At 32.9% G+C, this 15,408-nt stretch overlaps 3 protein-coding genes across 6 annotated transcripts; 2 read left to right on the forward strand and 1 right to left on the reverse strand.

Moving 5' to 3' along the window:
• Positions 1–7,153: 7,153 nt before the first annotated feature.
• Positions 7,154–10,846, reverse strand: LOC111617660. 4 transcript variants are annotated; one of them, XM_023358936.1, is made up of 4 exons: positions 10,601–10,846; positions 10,222–10,512; positions 8,725–8,936; positions 7,155–8,506 (listed from the first exon to the last, which is right to left on the reverse strand). In XM_023358936.1, exon 4 carries the CDS (start codon positions 8,494–8,496, stop codon positions 7,501–7,503), a length of 996 nt encoding a protein of 331 aa, XP_023214704.1. In that variant the 5' UTR covers positions 8,497–8,506; positions 8,725–8,936; positions 10,222–10,512; positions 10,601–10,846; the 3' UTR covers positions 7,155–7,500. The 4 variants fall into 4 exon arrangements, with proteins under 4 accessions (XP_023214707.1, XP_023214705.1, XP_023214704.1 ...); XM_023358939.1 differs by having other exon boundaries at positions 7,154–8,506; positions 8,614–10,512; XM_023358938.1 differs by having other exon boundaries at positions 8,725–10,498.
• LOC111617658 (BTB/POZ domain-containing protein 2-like) lies at positions 10,840–12,648 on the forward strand. The gene is made up of 3 exons (XM_023358933.1): positions 10,840–10,944; positions 11,027–11,273; positions 11,341–12,648. Exons 2-3 carry the CDS (start codon positions 11,029–11,031, stop codon positions 12,428–12,430), a joined length of 1,335 nt encoding a protein of 444 aa, XP_023214701.1. The 5' UTR covers positions 10,840–10,944; positions 11,027–11,028; the 3' UTR covers positions 12,431–12,648.
• An 821-nt stretch (positions 12,649–13,469) lies between these two features.
• Positions 13,470–14,345, forward strand: LOC111617665 (growth arrest-specific protein 1-like). The gene has a single exon (XM_023358943.1). The coding sequence runs from the start codon at positions 13,470–13,472 to the stop codon at positions 14,181–14,183; it is 714 nt and encodes a 237-aa protein (XP_023214711.1). The 3' UTR covers positions 14,184–14,345.
• Positions 14,346–15,408: the final 1,063 nt, after the last annotated feature.

Below are 15,408 nucleotides of genomic sequence, written 5' to 3' on the forward strand. Positions count from 1 at the left end.
GTTAATGTACCTAGTATGTAAATATTATACTATATACTTAACTTATCTTTACATACATATTCTCCGAAGACCCTTGGCGATACAAAGGGAAACCTGTAATAGACGCATAGCACAGTTCTATCTTCTTTAATTTTAGTACCAATTCATACTTAATCCACAGGATTGAACCTCTCTTTGACTAATCTTTTTAGTAACAGTTCTACATAATCGATGGAAAGAAACTTAACTTTGACTAATCTTTTTGTTCATCTTTCGGTATCTAGTGGCGTTTTCCTTTATGGTGATTTGCATAATCATGCGTTCTGTTTTTAAGCTGTAGTTTTATAGTAAAAAATCTTTTTTAAATTAAAATACTAGATAATCCATTATATATTGCATGGTTCCTGCTTGTAGTAATATACATCTAAGGATAGCATTTGTATTTTTAAGGTATGTTATATGCACTTGTATAATCAGTACTTTTTGAATTTATGTGTTGGGTTGTTGTGTATGTAAAAATGGTTTTATATTTTTAGTTGACTGAAGAGGGGCAAATGACACCCGAAACGTGTGTGTAAATGCGTATCAATGAAAATTGAAACAAAGAAACGAATCGTGCCAAGTGATTGTTATTATGCTACATTGCGCTTACAAAACAAATTTTTTTTAAAGCTGAAATTTTCTCAATTGGCTTTAAAAGGTGCATGTTACTTCCTTGCAAAGAGAGATTCAGAGCATTCAGCTTTTCAAGAATATCACATAAATATGCTAGTTTTACCAAAAAATCTTAAATCACAAAATTTTCGGCATACTTATGGTATACCTCTTTAAGAATAATATAAATTTCCTGTCGCAGTTCAAACATATTAGACAAAACATTACCTCGAGAGAACCATTGCTCTCTCATGGTAATGTTTTATACTTTCTTGAAGTGCTGTAGTACAACAAAGATGTGTGCTTGGATCCCACATCCTCATATAGTGTTTTGAAAAATCTTACCTTCAACGACCGGTTTTATAAAGTTTACTACATGTACTACATATTCTGGTTCAATGCAGGACTTAGATATTTTGATGCAAGTGCTTCCTTGTGAATAATGCAATGGGTCCATGGTGTATCATATGGTCTTTGCTTTGAAAAAGTGCTTGCAATCTTCCATAACATCTGAGCACCATCAGTAAAGATACCAATGCATTTGGTCCACTCCAAATTATTTTTGAAAATAAAAATATTAAGGATCTCGTACAAGTTGTGAGCATCAGCAGTGATACTTTTACAGAAGAGAAAGTCTTCTACAATGTTGTTATTATCTATAAACTGTACATAGCAAATCAAGTGAGCATCATTATTATTATCTGTGTCCTAATCCAGCTGCAACCCAAATTCCTTCCCTTCTATCTTTTTCAATAACTGAACATTGGAGGTCCTTTGCTATGTTCTGTATTATGCGGCTGATAGTGTTATTGGAGAAAGGCACTTTTGAAAGCTGCTACCCAGCAGACCCACCGATCATAATACTCACCATGTCTACAGCAGCCAGTAGAATGAGTTTTTCTGCAGTGGTATGAGGTTTTTTACATTTTGCGATTCTATGTGCCATCTTTATTACCGAGTTAATGATTTCCATCAGGTCTGCTAGATGTTGCATCTTATCACATTGAATTGAAAGTGGACGTAAAATTATGAAAATTTTATAACATTTTGCAGCACCCCTGAAGCTGTGGATCCCTAGGGCACTACAGCGCACGCTTTGGGAACCGTTGCCATAATGAGCAAAAATTTAAAAAACTAATAAGCAGGCTTAAAGTTAACAAATACAAATGTATTCAGAGAGTAAATGAATTAATTATACTTTTTATTGGCAAAATTTCCTCGACCTTAACACAAAATAAGAAAAAGTAAACTTTTAAGAAGTTTGCAGGATTTCCTGGGTTAAAAAACAGTCAGGATTACCAAGATCCCGGGATCCTGTTAGAGAAACCCTACAACATGTCGTCCAACCTTTTTTCCTAATGGGCCAAATTAGATATTTAGCTATATTTAGCAGGCCACAAAGGTACTTTATATAAATATATGCTTTTAAAAAGTTCAAAATGTGAATATCAAATTTTAATAACAAATATATATTATTACAAAAAAATACTGTATTATTGATAGTAAAAAAAAGAAATTATACTCACACAAAATAAAAATAAATTCAATTCAATTTTTGACATTGCCTTCCTTTTATAATATTGTCAATATCTGCTTTTATGATAGTAGTCTTAATTCTAAGAATGTTATATGTTCTATAAGTGCAATGTAGCGTAATAACAATCACTTGGCACTATTCACTTCTTTATTTCATTTTCTGTTGAATTGCGCTTATAGAACAAATAAAAAGAACGACACAGTTTCAAAACATGGTAGAGGTCTAAGAATGTTAATTAAATGGGAATCACTCAACTTATTTCTTTCAGCAGTTTTAATTTTTATCATGCACGAAAAGAATTGTTCACAACAGCATGTACTACCTCACATGGATAACACTTCTCTAGATAAACGGTTTTCTAACACCAATTATGTTATTATGACATCAAAGTGTATCCAATGAAACCAGAATAAGTTTTACGACATACTTTACCAAAATAAATGAATATATACCTAAAAAAGTTTAGGGTGCAGTGGGCTGCATAAAGATATTAAGTGGGCCATGGGTTGGACATCCTGTCCTACAACATGCCATGGGTAGATCAGATACGATGCCATTCTGAATGGTATATGATGGAAGTACAAAGAAATTAAAAAAGTTCATACATTTTTAGTTTTTCCATGCTTTATTAAATAATTTACCAAGTATAAAATGCATTTAGAAGTATAAAGTTATATGTGATAATTTGTTTTTCTCCATATGTAGAATTCTACACTCAAAATATTGGTTCCCTCAAATTTGTGACCGAAGGGTCGGCACTTCTTTGATGTCCTGTCAGGATGACACCACCATGTCTCAGTTGACATGGAAGCCGCACTAACTGGGTCACGCGAGCAGTCGCATAACGGAGCAATCAGATTCGGGATGGAGGAAGAGACAGCGCACTGGAAGTGACTTACGCGGAGATGGGTTAACGTAACAACTGTTTAATCGGGAACGATAGGCCATACAGGACATACAACATATCGATTTTAAATATGCTAGATTTTAGATATATTTGCTACGATTGACATAAGATATATAAAATGGACATTAAAGTGGACGTAAAAATTTCAGTTAAAGTTCTTTGGTTCTTGAGAGAGAGAGTTTACAGTAGTTACGCGTGGCGATAAATACCTTGTATGAAATATTGATCTGTTGCAAGCTGGTTGGACCAAAAGGAAGACAATTCTGGACGACAGTTCTTATTCCTACAGTTCTGAGTTAACTAGATATTATGCGAGGAGTTATCCAAAGGAGCACAGGTTATCCGTATATTTTAACGCAGGAAAAATTTGAGTGGTCGGATCGAGGAACTGGTGACGACTCCCCCACTGTGTTGTCTTGTTCTATATTTTGAACTGTTGAAATCGAGAGATGATAAAGCGTCATTACCAGGCTTGAGAACTTAACAGATGTTTTGCTCCCAGGTGTAAAAGTTGACAGTTATTTAACAAGAGTATAGTTACGATGTGATGTTAGGAGATAATGATACAAACATATTGAAAATCTGGATTCAGATCCTCACAAATTCATTAGGATGCAATTTGAAAAAATTATACACCTATAAATTCCCACCATCGTATGTCTGTCCCTCCTTAATCTCAAGAACGGAGTTAGTTAGATGAAAATTTTCCCTTGAAAGGAGTTAAGATATGTGACAGGCATGACTTTATTGCTAATGGGAAAAGTATGATGTACAGGGGCAAGACAGTCCTAATTTGAGGTGGAGAACATATAATTTAAAGTAAATAAATTAAAGATATGATTAAAAATTGTAGCATGTGTTTGTGTATTATTAAAAAGTGCAGCATTGATTAAAAATGCAGGCATTCTGATGATGTCACAATAAATAATTGCTCATAGTAATAATTTCCTGAATAAGTAAAGTTGTCATGTCTACAATTTCCCACTCAGTTCTTTCTTTCATTTCTTTGAGAATTGTCAGAGAGAATTTTCAGTTGTCAGCTTTTTTAATTGTTATATAAGTAATACCACACTTCAATAGATAAAGTTTGCTTTTTGTGTGAATTTGTTGTTATAGCAGAAACATATTCACGTATAGTCAGAGCAGTGAAGCTTCTATTATCTTTTAACTTAAATTTTTTAAAACTGAACTCTTACAATACCATAAAATTTTGTTGTGCTTTTTTATGTAAGGGAGTGTTGATGAATATTCTGAAAAGCAGGGCTGTGGAGTCGGAGTTGTGGAGTTTTGGTGTTTCAGCCAGAGTCGGATGGTAAGGAAGAGTCGGAGTTGGAGTCTGTAGATTTTTACACGACTCCACAGCCTTGACAGGACTGTGGACTCAGAGTTGGAGTCGTGGAGTTTTGGTGTTTTAGTCGGAGTCGGATTGGTAAGGAAAAGTCGGAGTTGGAGTTGGTAGATTTTTACGCGACTCCACAGCCCTGCTGAAAAGTGAAAATTTATAAGCATAAAACTATCCAAGAAAATACTTGGTGAAATTACTTTAAGTCTTGTATACTCATTTAAATAATGAAAGCCTCAGAAATTTGATTAAGGTTGGTTGCAAATAATTTTATGTAGAATCGTACATAAACTTATTTGTACATACCAAGAGCAATTTTAAATTGGGATATGATGAAATGATTAATAGAATTTATATTTTTAAGTTCTCTAAATTATAAATGAAATGAATTAAATTAACAATTATTAAAATTAGGAATATTTCTAGAAACAAATAACTGCAATCATTAATAAAATTTTATATTAAATACCAATTATAAGGTAAATAAAAAGGAAAATTATTCATATATATCTTATTCTGTAGTCAAATAACTTTATTTATCTTTAACGTATGCTTTCTAGTTGGGCAACTCCAAACTTTTCACAGCATGTCACCACGTATAAACCCTTCAGTACTGCAACAGAAAGTGAATATGATCTAAAACTTTATGAAAGGAATGTTCAGGTACGTTATCAAAAATATTATATCAGAAATTTAATCTCTTTAATTTGAAATTTAAAATGGGCAGTTAATTTTGTAAGCATTTTTGTTCAATTATAGATTTCCAATTTAGTTTCATTCATGGCTCCTGTTTTCATAGAAGCTATTCAGTCATCTCTGCCAGAAGGAGTAACTCTGTCTGTTCATCCTCACACTGAAGAACACGAGGAAATACGTTACGTTCCCGACTTGGATTTAATTGATTTGAAAAAGCAATTAGACGAATTCACGCACTCTAAAGAATAAAGTAGTATTTGTTGTATATTTAGTATACTACCACTCAAAACTGGATATACTTGAATTAAAACCGCTAAGAAAACCTAACACCCAGCAATTTTTTGATAAGCGTTAATGTTTTTGCTGCTGGGGATTAGCTTGCCTGATGATGCCCCTTCAACATGGGCAAAAACATTAGCACTTGTTTACCTAAAACCCAGCAATTTTTTTTCTTAGTGGTTTTAATGTATATTTAGTTATTTTACAATAAATTATATTAAAATATTCCCATTTTGGAACAAAATAATTTATACTTTCTTTTAATTTTGACTCTTTTTCACCTACGAGTACTTAAAGGGTCTTTTTTTCCCATACCCACAGTGGGAGTAGCCAGCTGGTAAGGGGCAGGTACTAACATGTCTAGCACAAATTGCACATGAAAAATTCTTCAGGTATCTTACGGATTCATCCTGGGGTCTTCTAGAGAAGTAGGCTGATATCTTAACTGCCTTGACCAACCAGCTGTCGAAACTTTCTTCTCAGTAGGGAATCAAATATCAGTCTCCCACATGACATAGGGATACTTACCACTACGTCTGGATGTGTTATAGATACATGAAATCCATTTTGATATAAATTATAAAAATTCACATCATAAAGAAGTTTCATTAAGTTTATATACTTTGAGGAATACATGTAAAATTTCAGAATATTATATGAATTATAATGATTATATATCATTATTCAGAAAATGTCCACCATCTTCCTGTCTACAGGCCTCAACTCATCATCTCATTTAACCCTGAACATGTACCCAAGTTCCTCCTATTGCACATGTTGTCTGACAAACTCATGGTTTGTTCATGGAGAATTTTGGATATTATCCACATTTGAATTCACCAAAAACTTTGGATTTTTTTTTTATGGGAGCATAATGTGTTTAAATATACTTTAATGTTGTTTGATCTAGACATGTTTACATATTTTACCACGAATGTTTGCAAGTCTGATTTAATTGCAGCAAATGAATGAATGCATTGGAGTACACTAAAGATCTTACTGGATGGCCTTTTTGCTGCATAATAAAACGCTTTCAGACTGAGATTGTTATAACTTATTCTTCTATGGATAAGGAATCCATTCCTGAAGTTTTGCTTCATATTTTTGAAACATCCTTATAAATAATTCAATAATGCACATTCGTTAACTTACTTGAGTTAAAAATAGTAGAATGCCACAATTATAATCCAAATTAAAGACTATATTTAATCATAAATACAGTCTTAAATAAACATTAAATAATATAATTGTTAAATTTTCATGATAAACTGGTAAAACTGAACAGTATTATTTGACTTTTATCAAGACTGAACTAGTGTTATGCCACGTTAAGAATCTGGAATTGAATCTTTTGGAATCTTTGCAATTTATGAATAATTTACATTAGGACATTGTTTTCCATCCTTCAATCATGCTAGTTGATCCATAGTCTGCCTACATAGAAAATATGGAGGCCAATTGTAAACAATGTATTGGTAACTTGTGTCAATATATCTGATGATTTCATCAAATAATTATGTATTTAAAATAAATTTTCTTTGGACAAATATTTTTAAAGCAATTAAATGTGGAGTTAGATTTGGTATTTTTGGAAGCTTCTATTCTAATAATTGATTTTTCTTAACTCTCTCTCCCTCTAGGCACTAACAGAGCCTTTTTAGCAAGCCCATTTTGGGTTCAACCAGGCCCACAATGAGACATTGTGGGCTCGGGTGGTGAGGAACAAGGCCATACTTTTCCAGATAGGCCATCAAAATATTCCTGGAATTTTTTTACTCTTGTGGATTGGATCCTGTGTTCCCCAGAGTGGTAGTCTGCCACCATAACTGCTCGATCGTCTGGCCGTTTTAATTGAATTTATGGTTTTAACTGTAGAATAAATATAGAAATTAAATAATTATATACTTTTAATATAACAAATATTTTCATTTTTTCATTAACATCAAAAATTTCCTCTTACAACAAAATTGAGTTCAACATGCTTTTTAAATAGAGGAAAATAAGTATTTTAAATATATCAACAAATACATTAGATATTAATATGATAAACCACATTAAAAATTCTGATAAAAATTACATTCATTTACAATAATATAAATAAATCTTTTAACTTTTTTGAAACAAAGAAACAAGACAACACACAGGATATTGCTGTAATGATTTTGTTGTGTTTCTAGAATCACTTTTTGCTTTATTTGATATTTTATACCGTTTCATTAACGTAGAAAGTATGCTGCATACGGGATACGGATGCTCGGCATTAACGGACATTATGCTCAAAGAATCCTCTTCGGGTACTTTGTTTAATTCTTCCAATTGTGCATCTTCATTGTCATCAATCTGTAGGTTTTCTTTATCTTCGTCAGTAACTTCTATGGCAGGAACACTCAGATTTATTTTACTATTTTGATCGTCTACGTCCGATTTAATTTCGGATATATCGAGTTCTTTGAGACCTGGGTTAACTTTCGAGGGGGTACTAGTTAATTGTTGTTTTGCACTGGTTAATGGAATGAACTGTACATCGTACTTGTTTGCAACATGCAATATTCCTTCACTTTTTACTTGTTTGATGGCAATTTCTGAACAGTTTAAAGATTTCCAGTACTTAATTACGTGCTTATTTTCATTGAGATTGGCTTTCCCGTGTGATGATCCGTCTGTTAAATTTGCTCCTGAACAATCTACAAAGGAATAGTTATCTCCAGGCGATATACTAAGTGAATTAAATACGTTATCATTACAAACACTCGCATTTTTCATCGTAGAAAATTTTATATCACTGTTATCGTATTCAATTTCATTAAAACTATACTCATAATTTGAAGAATCGTAGATATTACGTGGAAATTCAATAGATTCTCTACTGTGATTAATTAATACCTGTGATTCAGTAATCGAAGTGCTAAAATCTGTTATATTCGTCCACTCATCATCACTTAAAGTCGATTCTTCTTTTAATTTCTTCGAAATTCCAGAATTAAAAATTTTCTTCTTATTTTTTGCAAGGAGAAGATTAAACGAAGAATTTGTCATTTTAGTTTGCCAAATATCTATAGGGTTGTATTTATTCTTAATCCAATTCTTCGTCACTTTTGGCATCTTCTTCAATCTACATAAAAGATGCAATTATGTAATGAATTTGTTTCATATTTTCTCTACTTAATTAGCAATTTACAGTAGAAGGTTGTTAATCTGACACCCGAGGGATCGGATTACCAAGCGGTTATTGTATCAATAGCGCTGTGGAATGCTTGTATGGAACCTGGTGGAGCAAGCACCTTTTTTCCATTTTGATAAAACTTACGAGTCAATAAAAGAACCACTCACTTGAAAAGGAAACGTTTTCTTTCCTTTTTAAAACGACATCGCAGGTTCTAATTTCGAATCGCACGATTTTCGAACACAACGTAATTTCCACGTTGCCGTTGCTGATTGGAGGATTGTAAGATTATAAAGTGGAATTACAAATAAAATAAAATGTAAGGCAACGATATTTTCTCAGTAAAAATGCTTCTAGAAATCTTCTACAATTGTCAGATCTGTAAACAAGAAATCATAATACAGTGAAACTTCCGATAAAGGACACGGGCATTTTTACAATCCCCAGACCCTTCAAGTAGTACATATATTTACTTCTAAACAGCGGACACACTATTATTAATAACTAATCTTACGAAAACGTAGTCTCAAATTGTTCTATCCCACTGTGGTGTAGGGTTGCATGCGAGAAAGAAGAATGCTTTCGACCTATATAGATCCTGGTGTGGCTCGTCCATGCCTTCCAGAAGAGATTTCATCTCCGAAATGATATTTTAGGCTTAATTGATAAATAGAGGACCGCTCTCAGTTAATCTTCATAATTTTTTGGGAGGGATAATTGTTCTCCTAAGACATTGGCTTAATTAGAAGGAATGGATGCCATTTTGTGTACGTGCGAGCCATTTAATGCGAATTATATTATTAGCATGCCATATTCAAGGGTTAATAATTAAGAATGTCATTACCTACTACCTCGGTTCTGTTCGGTGAAGTTCAGAATAGAGCAGTGTTCGTTGAGAAAAATATAATGTTCATTGCTGCATAAATTTATTGTAGCTCCAAAGATACAATGTAATTAAGATATTCAAATATAAAAAGAAAAATACGCATTACAACTAAATTAACATTTTTATAGAACGAATTATATTGTTATGTAGTTTTTTATAATTGGGTGATGCGATCAGATGACAACAGTGAAACTTTGGCATTATTTCGTAGGTAATTTTTGTGTCAGGGCCCTGAGTTTGACTAGGTGGATTGGATATATTATAACCTATTTTTGCAGTTATAGTTTCTATTTAACATATAAGTAAGTAATTTTAATATTTATCTCCGTGTATCCTGTAAAAACTGGTATAACTCGACTTATATCACTTTTACGTTTATTGTTGCATTTTAGTCAGTTTTCAAAGGGCTACATTTCTGTGTTTATGAAATAAACACAGAAATCGCTAATAGTTTCTGAGATATTATGATACAAGTTGACCGTAAAAAATGAGTAATTACAAGCATGCAAGTGGTCTTCAAAAAAGATTAAAAAAGGAAAGTAAAAGAGGAAGAAAACAAAAAGCAATATAATGCTTTAATGCCGTTTTTATTTTAAGAAAACACAAAATCAAGAAACGGACAGTAAAATTGAGGAACAAACAAATCTCCAACAACAAAATGAAGAAGATGCCGTTGAAGAACATGAAAATCTTTTGAAAACCCAAGAAAATAACGATCACAGCGAACAATTACTACGCGAAACTTATGAATCATTTTCAAACGATATTGGTAAATGACCTGAAGTTTTAATGCTGGAGATGAAAAATACAGTAGACCCCTATAAAACGGGTTCATATAATGCGGATTCGTATATAGCTTATATGAAGTCAGATTGCTGGTGTATCGCCGTCAATAATAAAGATTCGTCGTAAAGCAGGCACGAAGATGAGTGAAGTTTTACTTCATGGATAAAGCGTTGAAAGATGATCATCCTAGAAAACAATTTGATCGCTCTGTGACTGAAGCTTCTACGTCAAAAAAGAAGAAAGTTCCTTCATTCCCATATACTGCCTGTCTTAAAAAAAAGAACTGAAATACAGTAATTAATAAGCTTTTCGCTCGTATACATCTTAATCTTCTTTAAAGCTGTAAGAGAAGTAAAATTGAAATAGCCTACAGATATAACGATGCGTGATGAAGGTTAATCAGATTACAATGAATTGCAGAATAATTATCTATATCGATAATCGACCATCTACAGTGGTAAGGACTAAACAGCGATCTCTTTATGTAATAAACAATTTTACTAGTCCTTGCTGTACATAAATATAAACAACCAGGGCAGGCCCATGAGTTTTTGGGTCCCAGGTGCACCAAAAAATCTTCGGCCGGCCCTGGAAACTACCATTTATGAATACAGTTGTCTATGTTCTCTTCCAATTATTGCGTAGAAGATTAGCGTAAAAATTAATTAAAACATTGTCGCAGAAAATTAATTATTGAAGAAAGACTATTTTAAAGGTAATCAAATAATATTTCTTAAAATGCAACTATATTTATAATTAATGGTAGTGAATAATCGGTATTTGTGTTATTTTTCTAGCTATGGCATGGCAAAATAATTTGACAACCGATACAGAAAGAAAGACTCATCTGTTATCCGGTCACCTGTCCGACGTTGTTCTCTTCGTAGGGAATGAGACGAAGAGAAAACATTTTAATGTACATAAATTGATACTATCAATGTACAGCGAAGTGTTCGAAAATATGTTTTATGGTCCGGATAAAGTGGATGATTCCGAAATAAAGATCGAAGACATCGATTGTCATAGCTTCGAATCTCTTCTGAAGTTTGTGTACGATTTAATATATATTTTATGTACGATTAAATATTAATTTACAACTTAATCTTTTCAGATTTATTTACACAGACAAAATGGTTGCCTGTTCCGAATTCGATAACATAACCCTGTATAAAGCGGCCCATAAATATCGTATTCAGTGTCTAGTGGAATTATGTCGGTCGAAACTGATGGCAAAGATGAAAGTGGCCCACGTCTGGCATATTTACGAATTGGCACTCGAATATTCTGATAGAGAACTGGTGGAAAAATGCATCGAAATTGTTTCAAAAGAGACTTTGGCCACTTTTAAGCTGAATTATTTTCTTAACATTAAGTTGGAGACTTTATGCGAATTGGTAACTTACGATTTAAAGTTACTGACCGAAAACGATTTGTTCGAAGCCGTGATTCATTGGGCAACCAACGTTTGTAGCAAAAGTAAAGAAGATTGCAAACCTTGTAACTTGAGGAAGATTTTAGAACCGGTGTTACGCCATATAAGATTTTTGAGTTTAACACGTTACGATTTCGATGAAATGATTAAACAATGTGAAATACTCACAGAAGAAGAAACAAAGAAAATTAAAAGTGCCATAGAAAATCCCCAATACATTTCCGAACTTCCATCTTGGGTTTGCAGATGGAGAAAACCTCGAGCTCTGTATAAAGTTTGTAAATATTCATGCAAACTCAATAATCCCATTCAGATTTGTCACCCAGTTATACAGAGCGAAATTTCCGTAACAGAATCTATTTATTTACACGGATTCGGTTTCTTTCTTATACCAAATCATCCAAGTCTATTCCTACCTCGCATTGTCGACGTCGTTGTTATCAACAAATCCTGCGATGAAGTGGATATACGAGCGGAACTTTACCATTGTAAACAAACCGGATTTTGCAGAGTTATGTTCTTCGATCCCTTTCCATTAATTAAATCCGATTATTACAAAATCGTTTTTCCAATTTTGAATTTTCCAAAATACATAACGTGGTTGTTGTGTTCCGGTTCGCGACATTGCGAAACCCGAATTTTGGATAATGTCCACTTTCTGTTTAATGGAGACAACGTGGAATGCGGGCAAAGACACATCCATCAATTATTCTATACTCTAATGACAAAGTCATCTTCAAAATGGTCTTCATCCGAAGAAAGTACTTAAATTCAATTGAAGATTTTCAAACCATTATTTGATTTTTCAACTAAATTTATTATTAATAAAAATTTTACAATATCAGTCAATAAAATTTTAGAAATTCTTTAAAATTCAATATGTTTTGTTCAATTCTCTACAGTGTCTTATGCCATTCCTCAACAGAGAAAACACTAAAGCATCTGATAAAGAGAAAGAAATGACCTTATTCCACAGTTCTTTTATGAAATATATATTGTAGATCCTTAACTAATATTAATTTTAATTACAAAATAAATTTAATAGTGATATATCTTTAATTGTTTTATTAGTATAACGCAATATTGTTTAACAACTGTGCTCCACAGATGGTACATTTAAATATTGATAATTCCTCATCTGTTACCGTTTATTCATTGCATAATTATAAAAAAATATTCATAAATAATATTATTAAACATGTAATTATATTTATACTTAATTAACGGTGTTAATTGTCAATGTAAATGATAATATTTAAAGAATAATCATTCCCTGCGAATGGTCTTAAAGATCTCTGTCGATCGCGATCGATCAGTTGATAAACGTTCATTAAAACGGATGATTTTTACTTGAAAAAATAATAAATTTTATTAAGAAAAATAATTAATTTTTAATATTTTAATATAAAATATATCGTGTTCTTTTAAAATATTTCTTAAATATTAATTTTCTATTTATATTTTTGACCTTTGAACCTGATTTTGTTTTGCAGTCATCTACCCACTCATCAACTTTCCTTTATAACGTTTTAATCGATAAATGTCTATTAATAATTATTTAATTGAAAAAACTTTTATCCTGTAAGGAGTTAGATAGAGTAATGGCACATCTCTGCTTCTAACAGGAAAAGAATAATATAAAAAAGCAAGACATTACTAATTTAAGGTGGAGAGGATATATATTTTAAATTGATTAAATTTTTTATTGTGACGATGCCACAATAAATAATTACTCGTACATTTATAAAATCGTACGAGTTTGCGCAAATAGCTATATACTTATATAAGATGCTTGGTATATAAGATCAATGTTGATGGCATTATGGGTAGATCTCGTGTCAAACGCATTTAATAAAGGTACTGCTGATATGTTATATCCGACATTGCTGCTGGGTCTGTACTCCGTTTCTATAGAAACGTCCAACACTTGCGACGAAGTGGTCGATAGGTGCACAGAGGAGATACCGTGTGGAATGACACTTCACAACTACCGCATCAGTTGTCAACGAGAGAGATACGGCTTAATCCGGGAATGTTCGGAGTTCTGTCTCAAGTCGGTCATCGCGCTGGCTACCACCCCACAGGGGTACGATTTGTGGGATTGCGAGTGTGGGAGAGACGTCTACTGTCACACCGTACGTAACAGAACTGGGTGGTGTTGGAATCCCGCCGGAAGGACACGAATGGAAAGTATCCCCGTGGATTGTAAATCGGCCCTGTCGATTTGTCGCGCGGATTCGGTGTGTCTAGAAGCTTATTATTACTACAAGAGACTGTGCAGAAGTATGTTGGAAGGTGAGAAGTGCACGAGACGTTGCGAATACAGCATTTCCGTTCTAAACAGGCAAACGTCAGGGTGGAGATTGAAGGATTGTATCTGTTCGGACGACAATTGCAGAGAAGAAAGATCCAAACAGACCCGTCTATGTGTTAATACACATAATACGGGTGTTTCTTCTCGTTATTGCGTTAGAATTATTTTATTAATGTTCGAATTAATCGTTTTATCCGTGTTTTATTGATTACGTTAATGTCATATTTTTTTTCTCTTTAAAATTTTAAATATACGTCTAAATAAGTTTATAACATAAATAGTTTCTTTATAAAACTAACGAAATTAGTAAACTGTAAAGAGAAAATATCAGATAGACGTGTTAAGTGCATTTCTTATTCTTATTACCGTTAATTATTAAGAATAATAAAAGTAAATATTAGAATTAATTTCAAATTAATTGTAAAATAATCAGCACATAAACCTCCTGTTGCTTGGGGTAGTAGCGGACTTTACTTGAACAACGACGAGACATCTAGAAAGTGGCGAAAATTATGTAGACAAAGAAAATAAAAAATGAAATCTAATTTATTTACACATGTTCATTAGAAAGTGAAATATAATAGATTCGCGAATTTTTAATTTCAATTATAAAATGGCTACAGGTTCTACTCTTGCCCGTGGAACCTAAAATTGTGGAGTATTAAAAGAAAAAGTGGGTATATATACCGTTAAATGATAGCAATACCAAACAATATAAAGTTGTCCATGATTGTCGCGAGGATGTGCACGCGGTTTCTCCAAATCGACACGATTGATTGCTAACATAACGCGACATGCCACAACATGCCAACCTTTTACACTTTACAATGCTTCGTGTCCGGCTTCACCTAGATTCCTGGATTACCCTACTTTTTCCTACAGAATATTGAACGGTGGTAATTCTTAGGGTGTTGACCTCCTCATACACGAAGACTTGAATATTTACACCACAAAAATACACTAAAAATTCGGGAAATAACTTTCATCACAAAAAGAAAACGGGAAAAATTCCGCGTATGTGTGTGACTAAAAATACAGTAACATACCTTTTTGTTAGACTCCATATCATTTGAAATACTCTCAAAATGAACTGGGCATTAAACATTAAATTGTAACATAGTCGAAATGTCTTTAGTAATACAAACTGAGATCCATACAGTTGTTAATTAGCTAATTAATACACATTACATTGCAAACTAGTGTGAGGGACGAACAGACCCACAATAAAGTGTTATTTTAAATTTTAATTATTGGAAACTTTAATCGGTTAAATTCGAGCGTTTTATCGAGTTAGGCTAAAAGCCATAAAAATTATTTCCCACGGAGTTTGTTCCTTGTTGAGTCGGATCAAGTTAGTCAGGGATGTGTCACCAGGAACTTTTGATGGAGAATCCATATTGGACGCGAGACCGTTAACGGCAACCACCTGACCT

This window comes from Centruroides sculpturatus, unplaced genomic scaffold, assembly GCF_000671375.1.
Source record: "Centruroides sculpturatus isolate CEXI.00-Female unplaced genomic scaffold, Cexi_2.0 scaffold1406, whole genome shotgun sequence".
Classification (NCBI taxonomy): domain Eukaryota; kingdom Metazoa; phylum Arthropoda; class Arachnida; order Scorpiones; family Buthidae; genus Centruroides; species Centruroides sculpturatus.